At 44.9% G+C, this 14,380-nt stretch overlaps 1 protein-coding gene across 4 annotated transcripts in view; it reads left to right on the top strand.

Annotated features, from left to right (window-relative positions):
• The window catches only part of ATP6V0A4 (ATPase H+ transporting V0 subunit a4), a 95,420-nt gene that overhangs the window by 53,781 nt on the left and 27,259 nt on the right, over positions 1-14,380 (top strand). For all 4 annotated transcript variants that reach the window (XM_019452891.2, XM_019452892.2, XM_019452893.2 and 1 more), the window contains 4 exons: positions 1,898-1,991; positions 6,272-6,390; positions 8,020-8,236; positions 11,296-11,397. In XM_019452891.2, coding sequence (XP_019308436.1) covers positions 1,898-1,991; positions 6,272-6,390; positions 8,020-8,236; positions 11,296-11,397 — 532 coding nt within the window. The remainder of the gene's footprint in view (positions 1-1,897; positions 1,992-6,271; positions 6,391-8,019; positions 8,237-11,295; positions 11,398-14,380) is intronic.

The following is a 14,380-nucleotide window of genomic DNA, read 5'->3' as shown; positions in this document are numbered from 1 at the left end:
AGGCATCACTTGTATGAAGTGGGACCTTATTAACAGGGAGACAAAAGAAAATTGCAGTCATCCATCAGAGTGGCAAAGGACACAGCAAGCTGGTTTTGGTCACCAGTCACAAGCTAGGTCTTGAGCTTGCTTTCCCTGAGAATTGACTAGGGGCACTGTCACAACGTTCTTCAGCCAAGGACCACCAGAAGCATTCCTGGCATCACCCAGAACTGAATTTACTAACTCAGGGAGGTGGTGTACCAGTGGGGGAGCATGGGCATCTCAGCAAGAGGACGTAGGGAAAGGGCCTACAGGGTCTGGCTTCTAGGAGGATGAGGGCAATGTTTGGTCATTTTTGTGGTTCAGGCATTGCCCTTATTTTGATAGGTCCATATTTTAATATCAGATATGATGTGGATCGGTCTTGTTTTTGTCTGGGTCCATCAAGGTCAGAGGATGACTTTGTCTGATGTTGGTGTTCTCTGAACTTGTTTATGTCAACAGCAGAGATCATGCCTTAGCTGTGGGTGCCTGTTCCCTCTTATTGGGAGCGGCTTTGTCCACACACAAACAAACTTCTTCTAGTTCAGTGTAACCGTATGCACTGAGCCATGCATTAGGGTCTGTGTCTGAGATGGCCAGTGAGGCCATCTGTTCCCACTGTGTCCCGAGGGTCTGGTCATTGAGATCAGGCTTCCTGATCCCCCCTGTTGCTCTCTAACACCTTCAAGCACCTCAGTTGTAGGAGGGAGGGAGTATATTTCTAGGTAGCCAACCAAAGTTGCCAGCACTCTTTTCTTCATCATTTCAGTATTCCTTCTTGGCCCTTCTATAGATGTGTGCTCTGTTAAACAAACAAACAAACAAACAAACAAACAAACAAACAAACAAACAAACATCCCTAATATTCTCATCCCCTTGGGGCTTGCAGAGATAGTAAGAAATTCCTACCCACTGACGTTCATGCTTCTGGGCAAAATTGGGACACTGATTTAAAGACATTCAATGATTTAAACAAACCTACAGTTAAAAAGTTATGAGTAATTTGGGAAAATTTGAGCAATGATTGCATGTTTGATGATTTTAAGTGATTGCTGGTAATTTTTAAGGTATGATACTAGACTGTGTTAATTTTCTTTAAGTCTGTATCATTTAAATACATACTAAAATATGTGTGGATAAAAGTAGTGGTCTGTTAATCAGAAATGATTCATTTGGTAGGAGGCAGCACTGGGTAGAGGGTCAGATGGAAAAGACTGGCCATGTATTGACAACTGGGAAATGGGTAGCTATATGGAAGTTTAATATATTATGCTCTCTACTATTGTGTAGTTTTGAAATTTTCTGTTCTAAAATTTCTTTGTTGCACATAAAATAAAAACTAAGAAGATTTAAAAAACTTATCTGAGCAAAAAAATAAATAAATAAATAAAGGCATTCAATGGACTGCAACTTTTGAGAGCTAAGTTTCATGAAGATTAGGGTCTGTGGGTGAAAGCCAAATTATACCTCCAGATGAGCCCATGTGTACGCAGGGATGATTTCCCAGGCTTGTCCCCGGGCTGAGATTTCTTTCTTATATGCTCCTCATCCCTGACCAACTTTTTTTCTGACGTAGTATAACTGCTTTTCTTTACAATACTCCACCAGGCTGAGAGCCTTTGGAGACTCAGACTGTGAGCGTCTTGGGGCCAGATGGTAATGTGCATAGTCTCAGCACCTAGGACAATACTTCGCACATAGCAGGTATTCATTACCCACTCATGGAATGATTGAATGAGCCAAATGATGAGTTGCACCAACAGTGAGGCTTTGATTGGCTTACAAGTTCATGACCAACGGCACTATAGTGTTTTTTTTTCTACCTCTGGTTAATCATTGGTTTTGTTTTTATTTTTCCTTTCCCCCTCTCTAGTGCACACGTAATGGAAACAAATCCATATTTACAGCTGGACCCAGCCATTCCAGGAGTGTACTCTGGAAATCCATACCCATTTGGGATTGATCCGGTAATAATGTCTTCTTGGGTTAGATATTTATTACGTAAAATGTCTTGCTGAGGAGATCTCTATGTAGAGGGGAGGAAAGTGCCAGAACCTTTGAAATCAACAAACTTACACACTGAGATAGAATTACATATACTGGAGGTTTTGTGGCACTGTGTAGGACTCAAGTAAATGTCCTACCTGTACCCTTTACCTAGCCCCTGGGTCATTTTCCATATAGTTGCTCAAACATCTGCTTCCTTCTCCAATAATTTATACCCCTGGTGGTTAATGATTGCTTCTTTAAAAGGCCCTTGGTTGCCTGGAAAGAATGCATGTTAGAGAAGTTATTAGCATCCGGATCAAGTTCCTTACCTTGGCATTTTCTTGTAGTGAGTAACATCTCCCTTATCCTAGCAAAGTATGGATTCGCTCTTAGCTTTGCTTAATTTTACCGCCTAGAATTGACACAAGTTTTTTTTTAAAAAAATGGTACGAGTTAACTTTTGTGTTCGTTATATCTATCTCAAATGGATTTGAGCCAAGCGAAACAAAGGTGCTTCCTTGCACAGCCTTTCAGATCTAAAGGGATTTCCAGAAGGCTCACATGCCTATTGGCTTACACGGGATGGCCCAAAACATAACTGCCACTAGGTGGCAGCCTTGTGCTCCGAATGAGCTTGACGAGCTAGACCGAAACTTGGCAAATGTTGTCAATAAATGTTTCTTCTAAGCTCTTTTTGTGGGAGAGATCCTGAGACATTAGTTTTAGTTGCTGCCATTTGAGAGTAAACAGTACGGGCCCTAAAACTGTACTCTCCGATCTTTTGGGGTGTCTCCTCCTCGGTTAGCCTGAGTCCTCCCATTGCTTGCCTGTCTCTCCTCCCTTACAAAGGCAGAAGACATCACCCGGGATTTGTTTATACTTGGCCACTCAGGGACACTCGTATTCTAAATTTTATCACACGAGGTAAAGTCCTTGAAAGTTGAGCTGTAAGTCGCAAAGTGCTGAAAACAAACGCAAGTTGATATTTTTGTGGCTTGAAAGGCTTTTTCTGTGGTCCGAGGAATTTCATGATTAGCCCGCGGGCTGCGGAGGAGGACAGACAGAGGGTCTGGTTGACCTTCCTTTGCTTTGAATGTCTTTGCTGCCACTGTCCTCTTTTCACCTTCCCAGCCCACCCCTGAATCATCAGCATATCCTGTCTGCCCGGGTCTGCTCCTCAAAGGCCAGTGTAGCCCAGAACCCACGGAGCCAGAGTATCTACTCTGGCAATTTTATCATTTTCCCGATAGACAAGAAAGGAAAAATGTGAGGGGTAGAGGAGAAGTGCGATGTTGAGAAGAATTAACTTTTTCCCTAGTAACATTTACGTTTTTGAACATTCCTGGTCTTTTTGTGAAAAAATAAGAGTTATATGAGATTAAAAATCCACAAAATAGTATAAACTAGAAAAGAAAGAGTCTCCTTCCCTATCTCTGCTGTTCTGGCAATTCTGTTCCCCAGAGATACCCCCTTTAACAGAACGTTTCTGTGCCTGTGTTAGACCCTGTATATATTAATGAAGGGTTGGATTTTTACATAATGTAAATTTCTACAGCAGCATTTATTGACCATGTGCAGCCTTTTTTTGTGAATCAAATCATAAGGTATTTGGTTATCAGAGCTGACAGGTCTTTCTAAAATTTTTTTAACGTTTATTTATTTTTGAGACAGAGAGAGACAGAGCATGAACAGGGGAGGGTCACAGAGAGAGGGAGACACAGAATCCGAAACAGGCTCCAGGCTCTGAGCTGTCGGCACAGAGCCCGACGCGGGGCTCGAACTCACGGACCGCAAGATCGTGACCTGAGCTGAAGTCAGACGCTTAACCAACCAAGCCACCCAGGCGCCCCTATCTAAAAGTGTTTGTAGAGGGGCTCCTACGTGGCTCAGTTGGTGGAGCGTCAGACCCTTGATTTTGATTCAGGTCATGATCTGAGCCCTGTGTGGGGCTCTGTGCTGACAGCACGGAGGCTGCTTGGTTTTCTCTCTCTCCCTTTCCCTCTGTCTCTCTCTCTCACCAAAAAAAAAAAAAAAAAAGAAAAGAAAAAGCGTATGTATTTTTAAATAAATGAACGTAACACAATGGTTAAAAGACTATGCTTTTGGCTCAGATAGCTGTGTATAAATCTTGCCTTTTCTATTTCCTCACTATGTGGTTTTGAGCAAGTTAATACCTCTGTGTCTCTGTTTCCTCATCTGCAAAATGGATATAACAGCAGCCCTAACTCACTGGGTTGCTCAGAAGATTAAATGATTTTTATGTGTCAAACACCTGGAACAGAGTCTGGGAAATAAGTAGGTCAAATACCCTATTTGCTATAGTATTATTTCTTCCTAGGTGTGTAGAGAACTTAATCGCCCCGAGATTGAGATAAATTTCCCTTCTCTGTAAAATGCGAATATTTACATCTATCTCGTGGGGTTTTTGTTAGAATTAAATGAGATAGTACATTTAAAGAGATTAGTTTGTGCCTGGTACTTAATTTATAGTTCATCAGATTTGACTGGGCCTAAACCGTGCTGGGGACCCTGCCCTAACCGGGTTCGGTGATCCCGTAGGGCTGGCCAAGCAGGCGGGCAAAGGGAAGAGCAGAGGGCACGGGGCAAGCCTGGCGCAGCTTAAATGCCAAGGCAGATGGCGAAGGGAGAGGAGACGTCTCTGGTGTCTGGGCACCTGTTACTGGAGACCCTTTGCCTACCTTGCCAGCAGCCCCCTTAGTGATGGTCCAGCTGGCAGCTGCTCAGGACATTGTAAAGGACGTGTCGGTGAGGTGTGGTTCCTGCCTGCTTGTGTGCCTGGGGTGGGTGCAGGGTGACCTTGCATTGAGGCCGTGCCTAGCAGAGCTTCGAGCTCTTACCCAAAGCAAAGTAGTTTGGAGGAGGAAGTCATGTTAGGTGGGAAGACGTGGCTTTGTTACTTTTGAGATGTGGTATAGAGAACCCTTAAGACATATGTATAAGCTTTTTAAAAAATTTTTACATTTATTTATTTTAGAGAGAGAGTGAGCAGGTGCGTGAGTGCACAAGTGGAGGAGGGGCAGAGAGGGAGAGGGAGACACAGAATCCGAAGCAGGTTCCAGGCTCTGAGCTTTCGGCACAGAGCCCAACACAGGGCTCAAACCCACGAACCATGAGATCATGAGCTGAGCCGAAGTAGGATGCTTAAGCACCTGAGCCACCCAGGTGCCCCACCCTTAAGACATAGCTAGCAGGCAGTTTGGGATGTGTCTAAAGTTGAAGAGGGCTGAGAGGTAAGAGCAAAGACTGAACCATTTACATAGGGGTGGGAGTGGAGACCATGGGGATATTGGAGATGTCTTTGGGGAAGAAGAATGCCAGTGAGTGGGGCCATTAACTAGCATGGGACCCTACCCAGCCCCCTAGCCACTCTGAGTGCTTGCTCTGTGTGTCAGTCTTGGTGGGAGGGCCGGGACACATGCCCCTCACTTTTCAAGCCTGGCAGTTCTGCTTAAAACAGGGACCTCGTAGGGGCGCCTGGGTGGCTCAGTTGGTTGAGCGTCCGGCTTCGGCTCAGGTCATGATCTCGCGGTTTGTGAGTTCGAGCCCCGTGTCGGGCTCTGTGCTGACAGCTCAGAGCCTGGAGCCTGCTTCCGATTCTGTGTCTCCCTCTCTCTCTGCCTCTGCCCCCAATCATGCTCTGTCTCGCTCCCTGTCAAAAATAAACAAACATTCAAAAAAATTAAATTAAAAAAAACAAACAAAACAGGGACTGTGTGGAAGGCAGGGAGCATGTCTTGCCCATAGTGCTAACAAAGACTGACTCTATGTGTGGTTTCTTGCGATGGGCCCTGGAAAATGCTTTGTGACGTGAAGCATTTTAGAAATGCCAAGTCAAAGGTGTATTCTCAAGAAGGGATTGGAAAAATTCTTGGGCCGGAGCTCTACGTCACTACCAAGTGGAAGTGAGGCCAGTTTGAGATCTCTCCACGATGTTTCAGAATGTCTTTTCCCTTAGAACAGAGGAGAAATCGTGTAGGATTTTTTTTCTTCTAGCCACGTAATATCTTCCTAATGGCACTAATAATTCTGCCAAACTTGTCATTAGAATCGCATTTAAAAGGGGTTTGGTCCCCTTCCTTTCCTGAACCTAAAATGTCCGCATTGAACTGGATCAGAATGTGAAAATATGGATGGTCCCCAGAGTGACTTCCTCAGGAGGAGTCCTGATATTTCCCCCGATGCCGGGAGAACTTCTCGACTCTGATCTCACGTATTCCTTGTCATGTCTCCCATTCAGATTTGGAACTTGGCTTCAAACAAACTAACGTTTTTGAACTCCTACAAGATGAAGATGTCAGTTATCCTGGGAATTGTCCAGATGGTTTTCGGTGTTGTTCTCAGCCTTTTCAATCATGTGTGAGTTTCATGATGAACTTTCTGCCCGTTGATCTGACCGCGTCATTGATGAGCGGTGACTGAGCCACCACATTGGTCCTGCGTTTCCTTGTGTGAGGGTTTCTTCCTTGCCACGGGGAGGGCTTGGCCGTGTCTCTTGGCTTGAGCCAGGATGGGCAGGTTTGGCAGAAATGGGACCTCTGTCTCTCCCGAGCTGGGTTACTGAAATATGAGTGACCTTTCATCTCAGGCATATTTGAGGGTTCAGAAAGAGACTGGCAAGCACATAGCATCTTCTGTCCCCCCCAACCTGAAAAACTTGGGGTCACTGCTATATCCAGGATTAGCTCCCACCAGTGGGCAAATGGAGACATAAGTGCATTTGGGCCACCGTGCCCTCAGAGTCCTAGAATCCTGATGTAGTGTCTTCCAAATGGCTGCACCCTCTCTCTCACTTGGACTGTTAATGTTGTCTTATCTTTCCTTTCCTTCTATCAACCTGCCTCTCTAAACGTCTCAAACCTATTCTCTAAGGATGTAAATGTACGAAAACATGGAAACTGGTCAATTACGCATTGGTTCTTAAGCTTCCACCCCAAAGTGACACATACCCCTTCCGTTTCCACCGGCCAGAGCCAGTCCCGTGGTGACCGCCGACCTGAAAGCTCACGGAAGTACAGTTCTGCTTGAAAAGTAAGATCTATTTAGTGAGCAAACTAGTCACGACTAGTGACTAGGGACCCCTGGTACTCCTGCTTACCTGAAAGGGCCGTGGGGATTAAATGGGAGGTAATCCCAGAATGTATTTTCTGGAGCAGATTATCATTGGTATCACTGCATGTCAGGCAGGCCCCTGTCTAGTAGTCATGTTTTGTTGCGGGATCTCCCCTTTCCCTCAGATAACTCTTAGAATTAGCAACGGGGCTGGGGGCCCTTTCTGACATTTTAACTTGGTGGCCCCCAACTCAGCCTTCTGAGCCTCTCTCTGTATCTTAGAGCAGGAGTTGGCAAACTTTCTCTGTAAAGGGCCAGAGGGTAGATACTTTAAGCTTTGCAGGCTCGATGGCCTTTGTCACAGCTACTCAGTCCTGGCATTGTAGCATGAAAGCTGCCATAGACAATTTGTAAGTGGAATGTGACTGTGTTCTGATAAAACTTTATCAATGAACCCTGAAATTTGAATTCCGTATAATTTTCATGTGTCATAAACTAGTCTTCTCCTTCTTCTGATTTTTTGGCCAACCGTTTAAAAATATAAAACCTATTTTTATTTAACTTTGGGCTGTTTAAAAACAGGTGATGGGCTCAGTTTGGCCCGTGAACCTTAGCTTGCCGACCCCTGTCTTAGGAGAAGCTCTTCCTAGTCGCTCCTCAAGGGCACACTCTTTGTGCCCTTGAATGTGTTCATATAAGCTAGATGTGCAGGTGAAGCTGTGGCCGGATCCCCAGCTCTCCCTACAGGCATGCCCTTTGCTTCCGACGCTACCTTCCAGACTCTGGCTCTCTTGAATCCTTCCTTTCTCTTCTTCTCCATCCATGCATAACTGCTGCTTGCCAGGAGAGTGGATGCGGTGTGGGGCGGGGGGGGGGGAGGGGGAAAGAACATTTCGTGCTTTGGGGGAGAATAATGGGTGCGTTTCCCACCCCCAGATACTTCGGAAGAACTCTCAACATCATTCTGCAGTTTATTCCTGAGATGATTTTCATCCTGTGTCTGTTTGGATACTTGGTCTTCATGATCATTTTCAAGTGGTGCCACTTTGATGTGCATATGTCCTGGCACGCCCCAAGCATCCTCATCCACTTCATCAACATGTTTCTGTTTAACTATGACGACCCTTCCAACGCACCCCTGTACAGACATCAGGTATCTGTGGCGTTTCCTTCTTTTATGCGCTGGGGCGGGGGGGGGGGGGGGGGGGGGAGGGTGTCACGTCTGTCTCATGCTCCCAAGTGTCGCAGAGTGTAGTCATTTGCAAGACTGCGCCAGGTTAGCACCCCGCCGGGGTTGTTAGGTCCTTTCAATTTCCGAAGGTGTTTATTAGACTTGGATGAGTGCACAGGTGCTGGGGGCGGTATGCCACTGCTGCTCTGCCGGCTCCTGTTGGGGTGAGGCCCGACGTGGCTATTGCTGTGCAGTTGAAAATCGGCTTGTGCGTCGTCTATGAAGAAAGGAAAAAAAAAACCCAGTCCTTCAGATGGGTTGGCCTGAAACCACACATGGTCTGCATAGCACCTTAAAATGTCATCATCTTTGATTCTAAACATAAGCTGAGGTGTATGAGAAAGAAACTGGCAAGAGACCAGAAGAGGAGTCCCTCTGTTGACATGGGCAGGGGGCCCCTGGAAAACTAGAATCCAAATCCCCGCTCTTCCTGCTCAGAGCTTCCATGGCTAGTTAGAGATGACTTCTCTCTCTCTGGCTCTCTTTTTCTTTTGATTCTTCTTCCGGGGACAGCACCTCCCAACACCTGGACCGTGCGGCCGTTCTGACTTCTTCCGCTTCTGGCACTTCATTGTCAACTTAGCAATTCAACCTCATTGTCGACTTAACGTTTTTGTTTATGTTTTTTTTTTTTAAAAAGCATAAATGTTCCATGGGAGCTGGATATAAAAACAACTCAGTGAGTAACTCTTGGTTAACGCAAATAGTTTTCCTCTGGCCTCTCTCCGTGATGATACCCTGTGAAGGTAGATTTTCGTTCAGGGAGGCTGTGCTTACGTAAGTTGTGATTGCCCTGTAGCAAGTACCAGGGCTGTTTGCCCAGTGCCAGGTGACCCTCTGTTGCTCGTGTAACTTACCCGTGGTTGCTCACCCTGCATGTCCGCATTAAACACATGCTCCGCTCCTCCCGTGCACGGCCTCATGAGTTTGATTCCTAGGTGTGGCCCCCTCCTCTGTGGGAGCAGCAAACAGTAAGAAGAGAAAATGCTTTGTGACAGGGCATTTTTTTATGCAAAATAAGGAATAATTTTGTTTTTAATTTTTAAAGTTTATTTATTTATTTTGAGAGAGAGAGAGCGTGAGTGAGCTAGGGGCAGAGGGCAGAGAGAGAGAGACGGAGAGACAATTCCAAGTAGGTTCCGTGCTGTCAACGCACAGCCTGACGTGGGGCTCGATCTCACGAACGGTAAGATCATGACTTGAGCCAGGATCACGAGTCGGACGCTTAACCGACTGAGCCACCCAGGCACCCTGAAAAATCAGGCAGGATTTTAGATGATAGTGAAAGAAGACACATACCTCTGAAAGCTCTCTTGAGGTATCCCTACTTTACTATGGTAGCATGTTTTGTTATACATCAATGAATGGTTGTATGAACCACCCATAGATTGTAAGCACTAAGTAAATATATTTGGAAGGTTCATTGACTCAACGCTGGAGTCCGAATGAAAGTTTACTTGTATTTCCCAGAAGAGTCTTCCCTTTGAGGCAAAGGACTCAGACTCATCAATTATTTCATGTGCTAACTCCTTCCCTAGAGACTAAAGTCCTCACCTGGTCTGGCATATACACTGAACATTGCACAGTGAGTGACTTTTCCAGCTTTTTTCCCATTCAAAACCCTTACTGGGAGTTGGCTGGTTTCCCCATGCCCTAGTATGAAGATGAATTATCCTGACATAGTTTCAGGTTTCCATGACGTCATTTTGGGGTCATGCAGCTGGAAGAGACGATGTCAGTTGATAAATTCAGCCCCTTCCCGACACTGCCCTGGCCGACTTGGTGCCCTGTCTGGATATCAAAGGACAAGAGCAACAGATAAATATAAATATCTGGTTGCTGTGTACATCACGAGGTGGGAAAGCCTCACATAAAGATGGACAAACTGCAGGGAGGTAGCTTTGTGTGCAGGGAGTCAGAGCTGGCAAGCACAGTGTGTGTTTCTGTGGCTTCCCTCCCTCTCCTGAACCTTCCAGAGTGGAGAAGCGTAGAAGATTGGGCAGATAAGATGTTCCCACCGTTAGCAGGGCAAATCTTGTTACAACTGGGCTAAAAATCATCCCCTGGCGTTCAGTGAGAACTTGGCCAGAACAGTTGAAGAAAAGGGAAGGCTCAAGGAACGTTTTTCCTTTCCTCCAAGCACCCAGTGTCCATTCCTTTCCAATAGCTCTGGCCAAGCCTCCCTGGGCTGCCTGGTTATTTTGACAGCTCTAGGTCACTCCTCAAAACTGGTGACTAGAAGGTGTATCACTAGACAGGTGGGGGCATGAGGGCGTGATAGGAAGCGTGTAGCAGGATGATAAGGGGGGATCACTCCCGAGTTTCAGCGGAAGCATAAAGACTATGGGTGCCTCATCCCAGAGGGAACCGTGAGGGAGGCAGCCGGGGAGAGTTCAACATGGCTACCCCAGAGCCCCATGTCAGGTGACTCACCCACAGCGAGAGCGTGCTGGTCAGGGGAGAGCGTAAGGAAGCTTTCTTTTTTTATTTTGGAAGAGCAAGAGAGCTCAGATAATTATCTAGCACTGGAAAGATAAAATTACTAATTGAGATAAATGCTTGTGACTTAAAGTGACCCAAGGACTTCTGGCTACAACAGAGTGACCAGTGAAGTCATGGGGCCTGTCACACTTTTCATGCAGGGCCAGGGGCTATTCCCACGGGGCAAGGGATACATAAAGCTGCCCTTATTATGTGCCTCATGAATACTTCTTGTTCACATATGGTATGGGTAGATAGCAAGGGGGTACTCGGTAAAGAATAAGAGAGTGGGTTTCCAGTGACTACCCTGGATTGACACAGGGCACCGCTGGTCTGAAATAGGAGTACTCCAAGATGTAAAAGTGAGTGGATTCATTGGAATGCTTTAGATCTCTTAAAACAGGTACAACGAAAATGATCCATGTTTACCATTTTTATCATATGAAGTATGTTGTGTGATCACCTTAAAATGACGGGATCTTACCATTTTAATCTTACAGCAAGAAGTCCAAAGTTTCTTTGTTATCATGGCTTTGATTTCTGTGCCTTGGATGCTTCTGATTAAGCCGTTTATTCTTAGAGCCAATCATCAAAAATCCCTGGTAAGAGCCGTTCATTTAAATTCACTCACTGTGGGTAAGAACGTGGGCTCCTTGAAAATAGAAGTCTGGGCTTTAGACAGATTGCTGGGCTTCCCGAGACCCGAAGGACCTAAAGAAACTCCCCCCCCCCCCACCCCCCACGGCATGTTTCCTTCTACAGAGCTCCACATTTACCTGGGGTCTTATTTTATTTTATTTTATTTTATTTTTTAAATATGAAATTCATTGTCATATTGGTTTCCATACAACACCCAGTGCTCATCCCAACAGGTGCCCTCCTCAATGCCTATCACCCACTTCCCCCTCCCTCCCACCCCCCATCAACCCTCAGTTTATTCTCAGTTTTTGAGAGTCTCTTATGGTTTGCCTCCCTCCCTCTCTAACTTTTTCCCCCCCTTATCCTCCCCCATGGTCTTCTGTTAAGTTTCTCAGGATCCACATAAGAGTGAAAACATATGGTATCTTTCTCTGTATGACTTATTTCACTTAGCATAACACTCTCCAGTTCCATCCACATTGCTACAAAAGGCCATGTTTCATCCTTTCCCATTGGGGGGTCTTATTTTAGAATAATGTTCTACTAAGGGCAAGCATGTTTAAATCTTATATTTTGCAAACTTTGCTCAGGGTGTGTGTGTGTGTATGTGTGTGTGCATCCGTGTATGTGTGTGTATGCACGTGTGTGTGCGCCAAGTCTACGGGTAGTTAAATACTTACAACAGTCTGAACACGGTTGTTTCATTAGTTGGAAATAAAAGTACTTTACTACAGTTTTAGTTTATTAATGAATATTGAAAGTTGTTTTTACTAGATTTTAAAGTTGTGAGGTTTCACTGTTCATCTATCATGTCATAGATTGTTTGAGTGAAGTGCAGTTGTAAACACATACAAGTAAGCCAGCTTCTGTTTATTTGTGATTTTTCCCCATTGCCAAACACCAATTTCAGTCCATTTCCTCCTTTTGTCTGAACTGCTTCTGAGCCCCAGATTTACTCAGGGAGCGAAGAAGAGTTTACTGTCAGTTTAAATCAAATGGGATTTGGGAAGATTGACCTCCTAGGGCACGTCAAAGTCTAGAAATCCACACGAGCGCTGTTTCAGATTATCACTCTCTGCTTTCTCTATCTACATCAGTACAAAAGAGTAAGTGGGACTTGCTGAGATCACATATGTTTTAAGTTGTTGTAAATATTTTCAGATAAATTCCCCCCCAGTATCTGTTGGGTATTGACCTGGCTGAGTTCTGGACCTGGAGATGATGAGACTGGAGTTCCAGAGGTTCGTCCCTAGGTGGCGCCCTCTCTCTACATCACCTGCTTCTCTCCCTATTGTGTCCTGCCCGCCTCGTTTAGTTATGAAATTGTCTGATAAATACAATTTATATGGGAGATAAATAAATAGAAAGGCGAAGCAAAGAAGAATACTTGTTTATTGTTTAGTCCATTTGTAAGAGACCCAGATGGTAAAGCGTGGCTGAGGTGGAAGGCTGTCTAGAGGTGACCAAGTATTTCAAAGGAAGGTGGCAAATAGCTCTTTATAGACATAGATGCAACTCTTTTCTACCTGTCCATAAATTTAATGAGCTTAAGTCCATGAGTCCCACCCGAGTCCCCAGACTCTAAAACAATAGCTTCCCTTGCTCTTTGCTCTGCAAAAAGTGTAAACAGTTGCTGATCTCAGCCTGGTTGATTTCTCTCTTTACCCCATGGTAACTTACACAATAAGGAAGGAAATATAGAGGGTTTTCTTAGTCTGCCATCTTGGATGATACCCCCTAAACCAACTCTGGGTAGTAGGAGCTCCCTAAGACTGCATGGAGGGCTGTCTCCTTGGGATTCCTTGGAATGCATAGCTGTTGATCGGTTTTATAGGCTGCTGATTAGGGTCTTGGTGATCCTTTTTCATGTTTCGTTAGAACTATTTCTACCACCTCCATCCAAGAGATGATCCCACCAGGGCGTTATTTGCCCCCCATCCAGTTCCCTCCGTGAAACCTTAAGGAGGCCCAGTGTATTGAGATTATAAACATATTTGTTCTGATGGGCCTCAGGGGTATGAGCAGAAGTCCCATGTATTCAGGCTCCTCTATACGCTATAACCCGGGGCCCCTGCAGAAACTGGTTTGGAAACCTCTGCACTAGAGGGCCACCGAGTAGTATTCCATTGTGTACGTATATGTATATACACCACATTTTCTTAATCCATTCATCAGTTGATGGACATTTGGGCTCTTTCCATAAATTGGCTATTGTTGATAGTGCCGCTATAAACATTGGGGTGCATGTGCACCTTCAAATCAGCATTCCTGTATCCTTTGGATAAATTCCAAGTAGTGCAATTTCTCGGTTGTAGGGTAATTCTATTTTTAATTTTTTAAGGAACCTCCGCACTTTTCCAGAGTGGCTGAACCAGTTTAGTTTACATTCCCACCAACAGCGCAAGAGGGTTCCTCTTTTTCCACATCCTCGCCAACATCTGTTGTTTTTCTGAGTTGTTAACTTTAGCCAGTCTGACCTGCGTGAGGTGGTATCTCAATGTGGTTTTGATTTGTATTTCCCTGGTGATGAGTGATGTTGAGCATCTTTTCATGTGTCTGTTTGCCATTTGGATATCTCCTTTGGAGAAATGTCTATTCATGTCTTCTGCCCATTTCTTCACTGGATTATTTGTTTTTTGGGTGTTGAATTTCATAAGTTCTTTATAGATTTTGTATACTAACCCTTTATCTGATACGTCATTTGCAAATATCTTCTCCCATTCCATTGGTTGCCTTTTAGTTTTGTTGATCATTTCCTTTGTTGTGCAGAAGCTCTTTATCTTGATGAGGTCTCAGTAGTTCATTTTTGCTTTTGTTTCCCTTGCCTTCAGAGACGTGTCAAGTAAGAAGTTGCTGTGGCCAAGGTCAAAGAGGTTACTGCCTGTTTTCTCCTGTAGGATTTTGATGGTTTCCTGCCTCATATTTAGGTCTTTCATCCATTTTGCA

Source organism: Panthera pardus, unplaced genomic scaffold (genome assembly GCF_024362965.1).
Source record: "Panthera pardus isolate Hobbes unplaced genomic scaffold, ASM2436296v1 HiC_scaffold_8, whole genome shotgun sequence".
Lineage (NCBI taxonomy): Eukaryota > Metazoa > Chordata > Mammalia > Carnivora > Felidae > Panthera > Panthera pardus.
The sequence above is the reverse complement of the archived record's forward strand: the minus strand, read 5'-3'. Positions and strand labels throughout refer to the sequence as shown.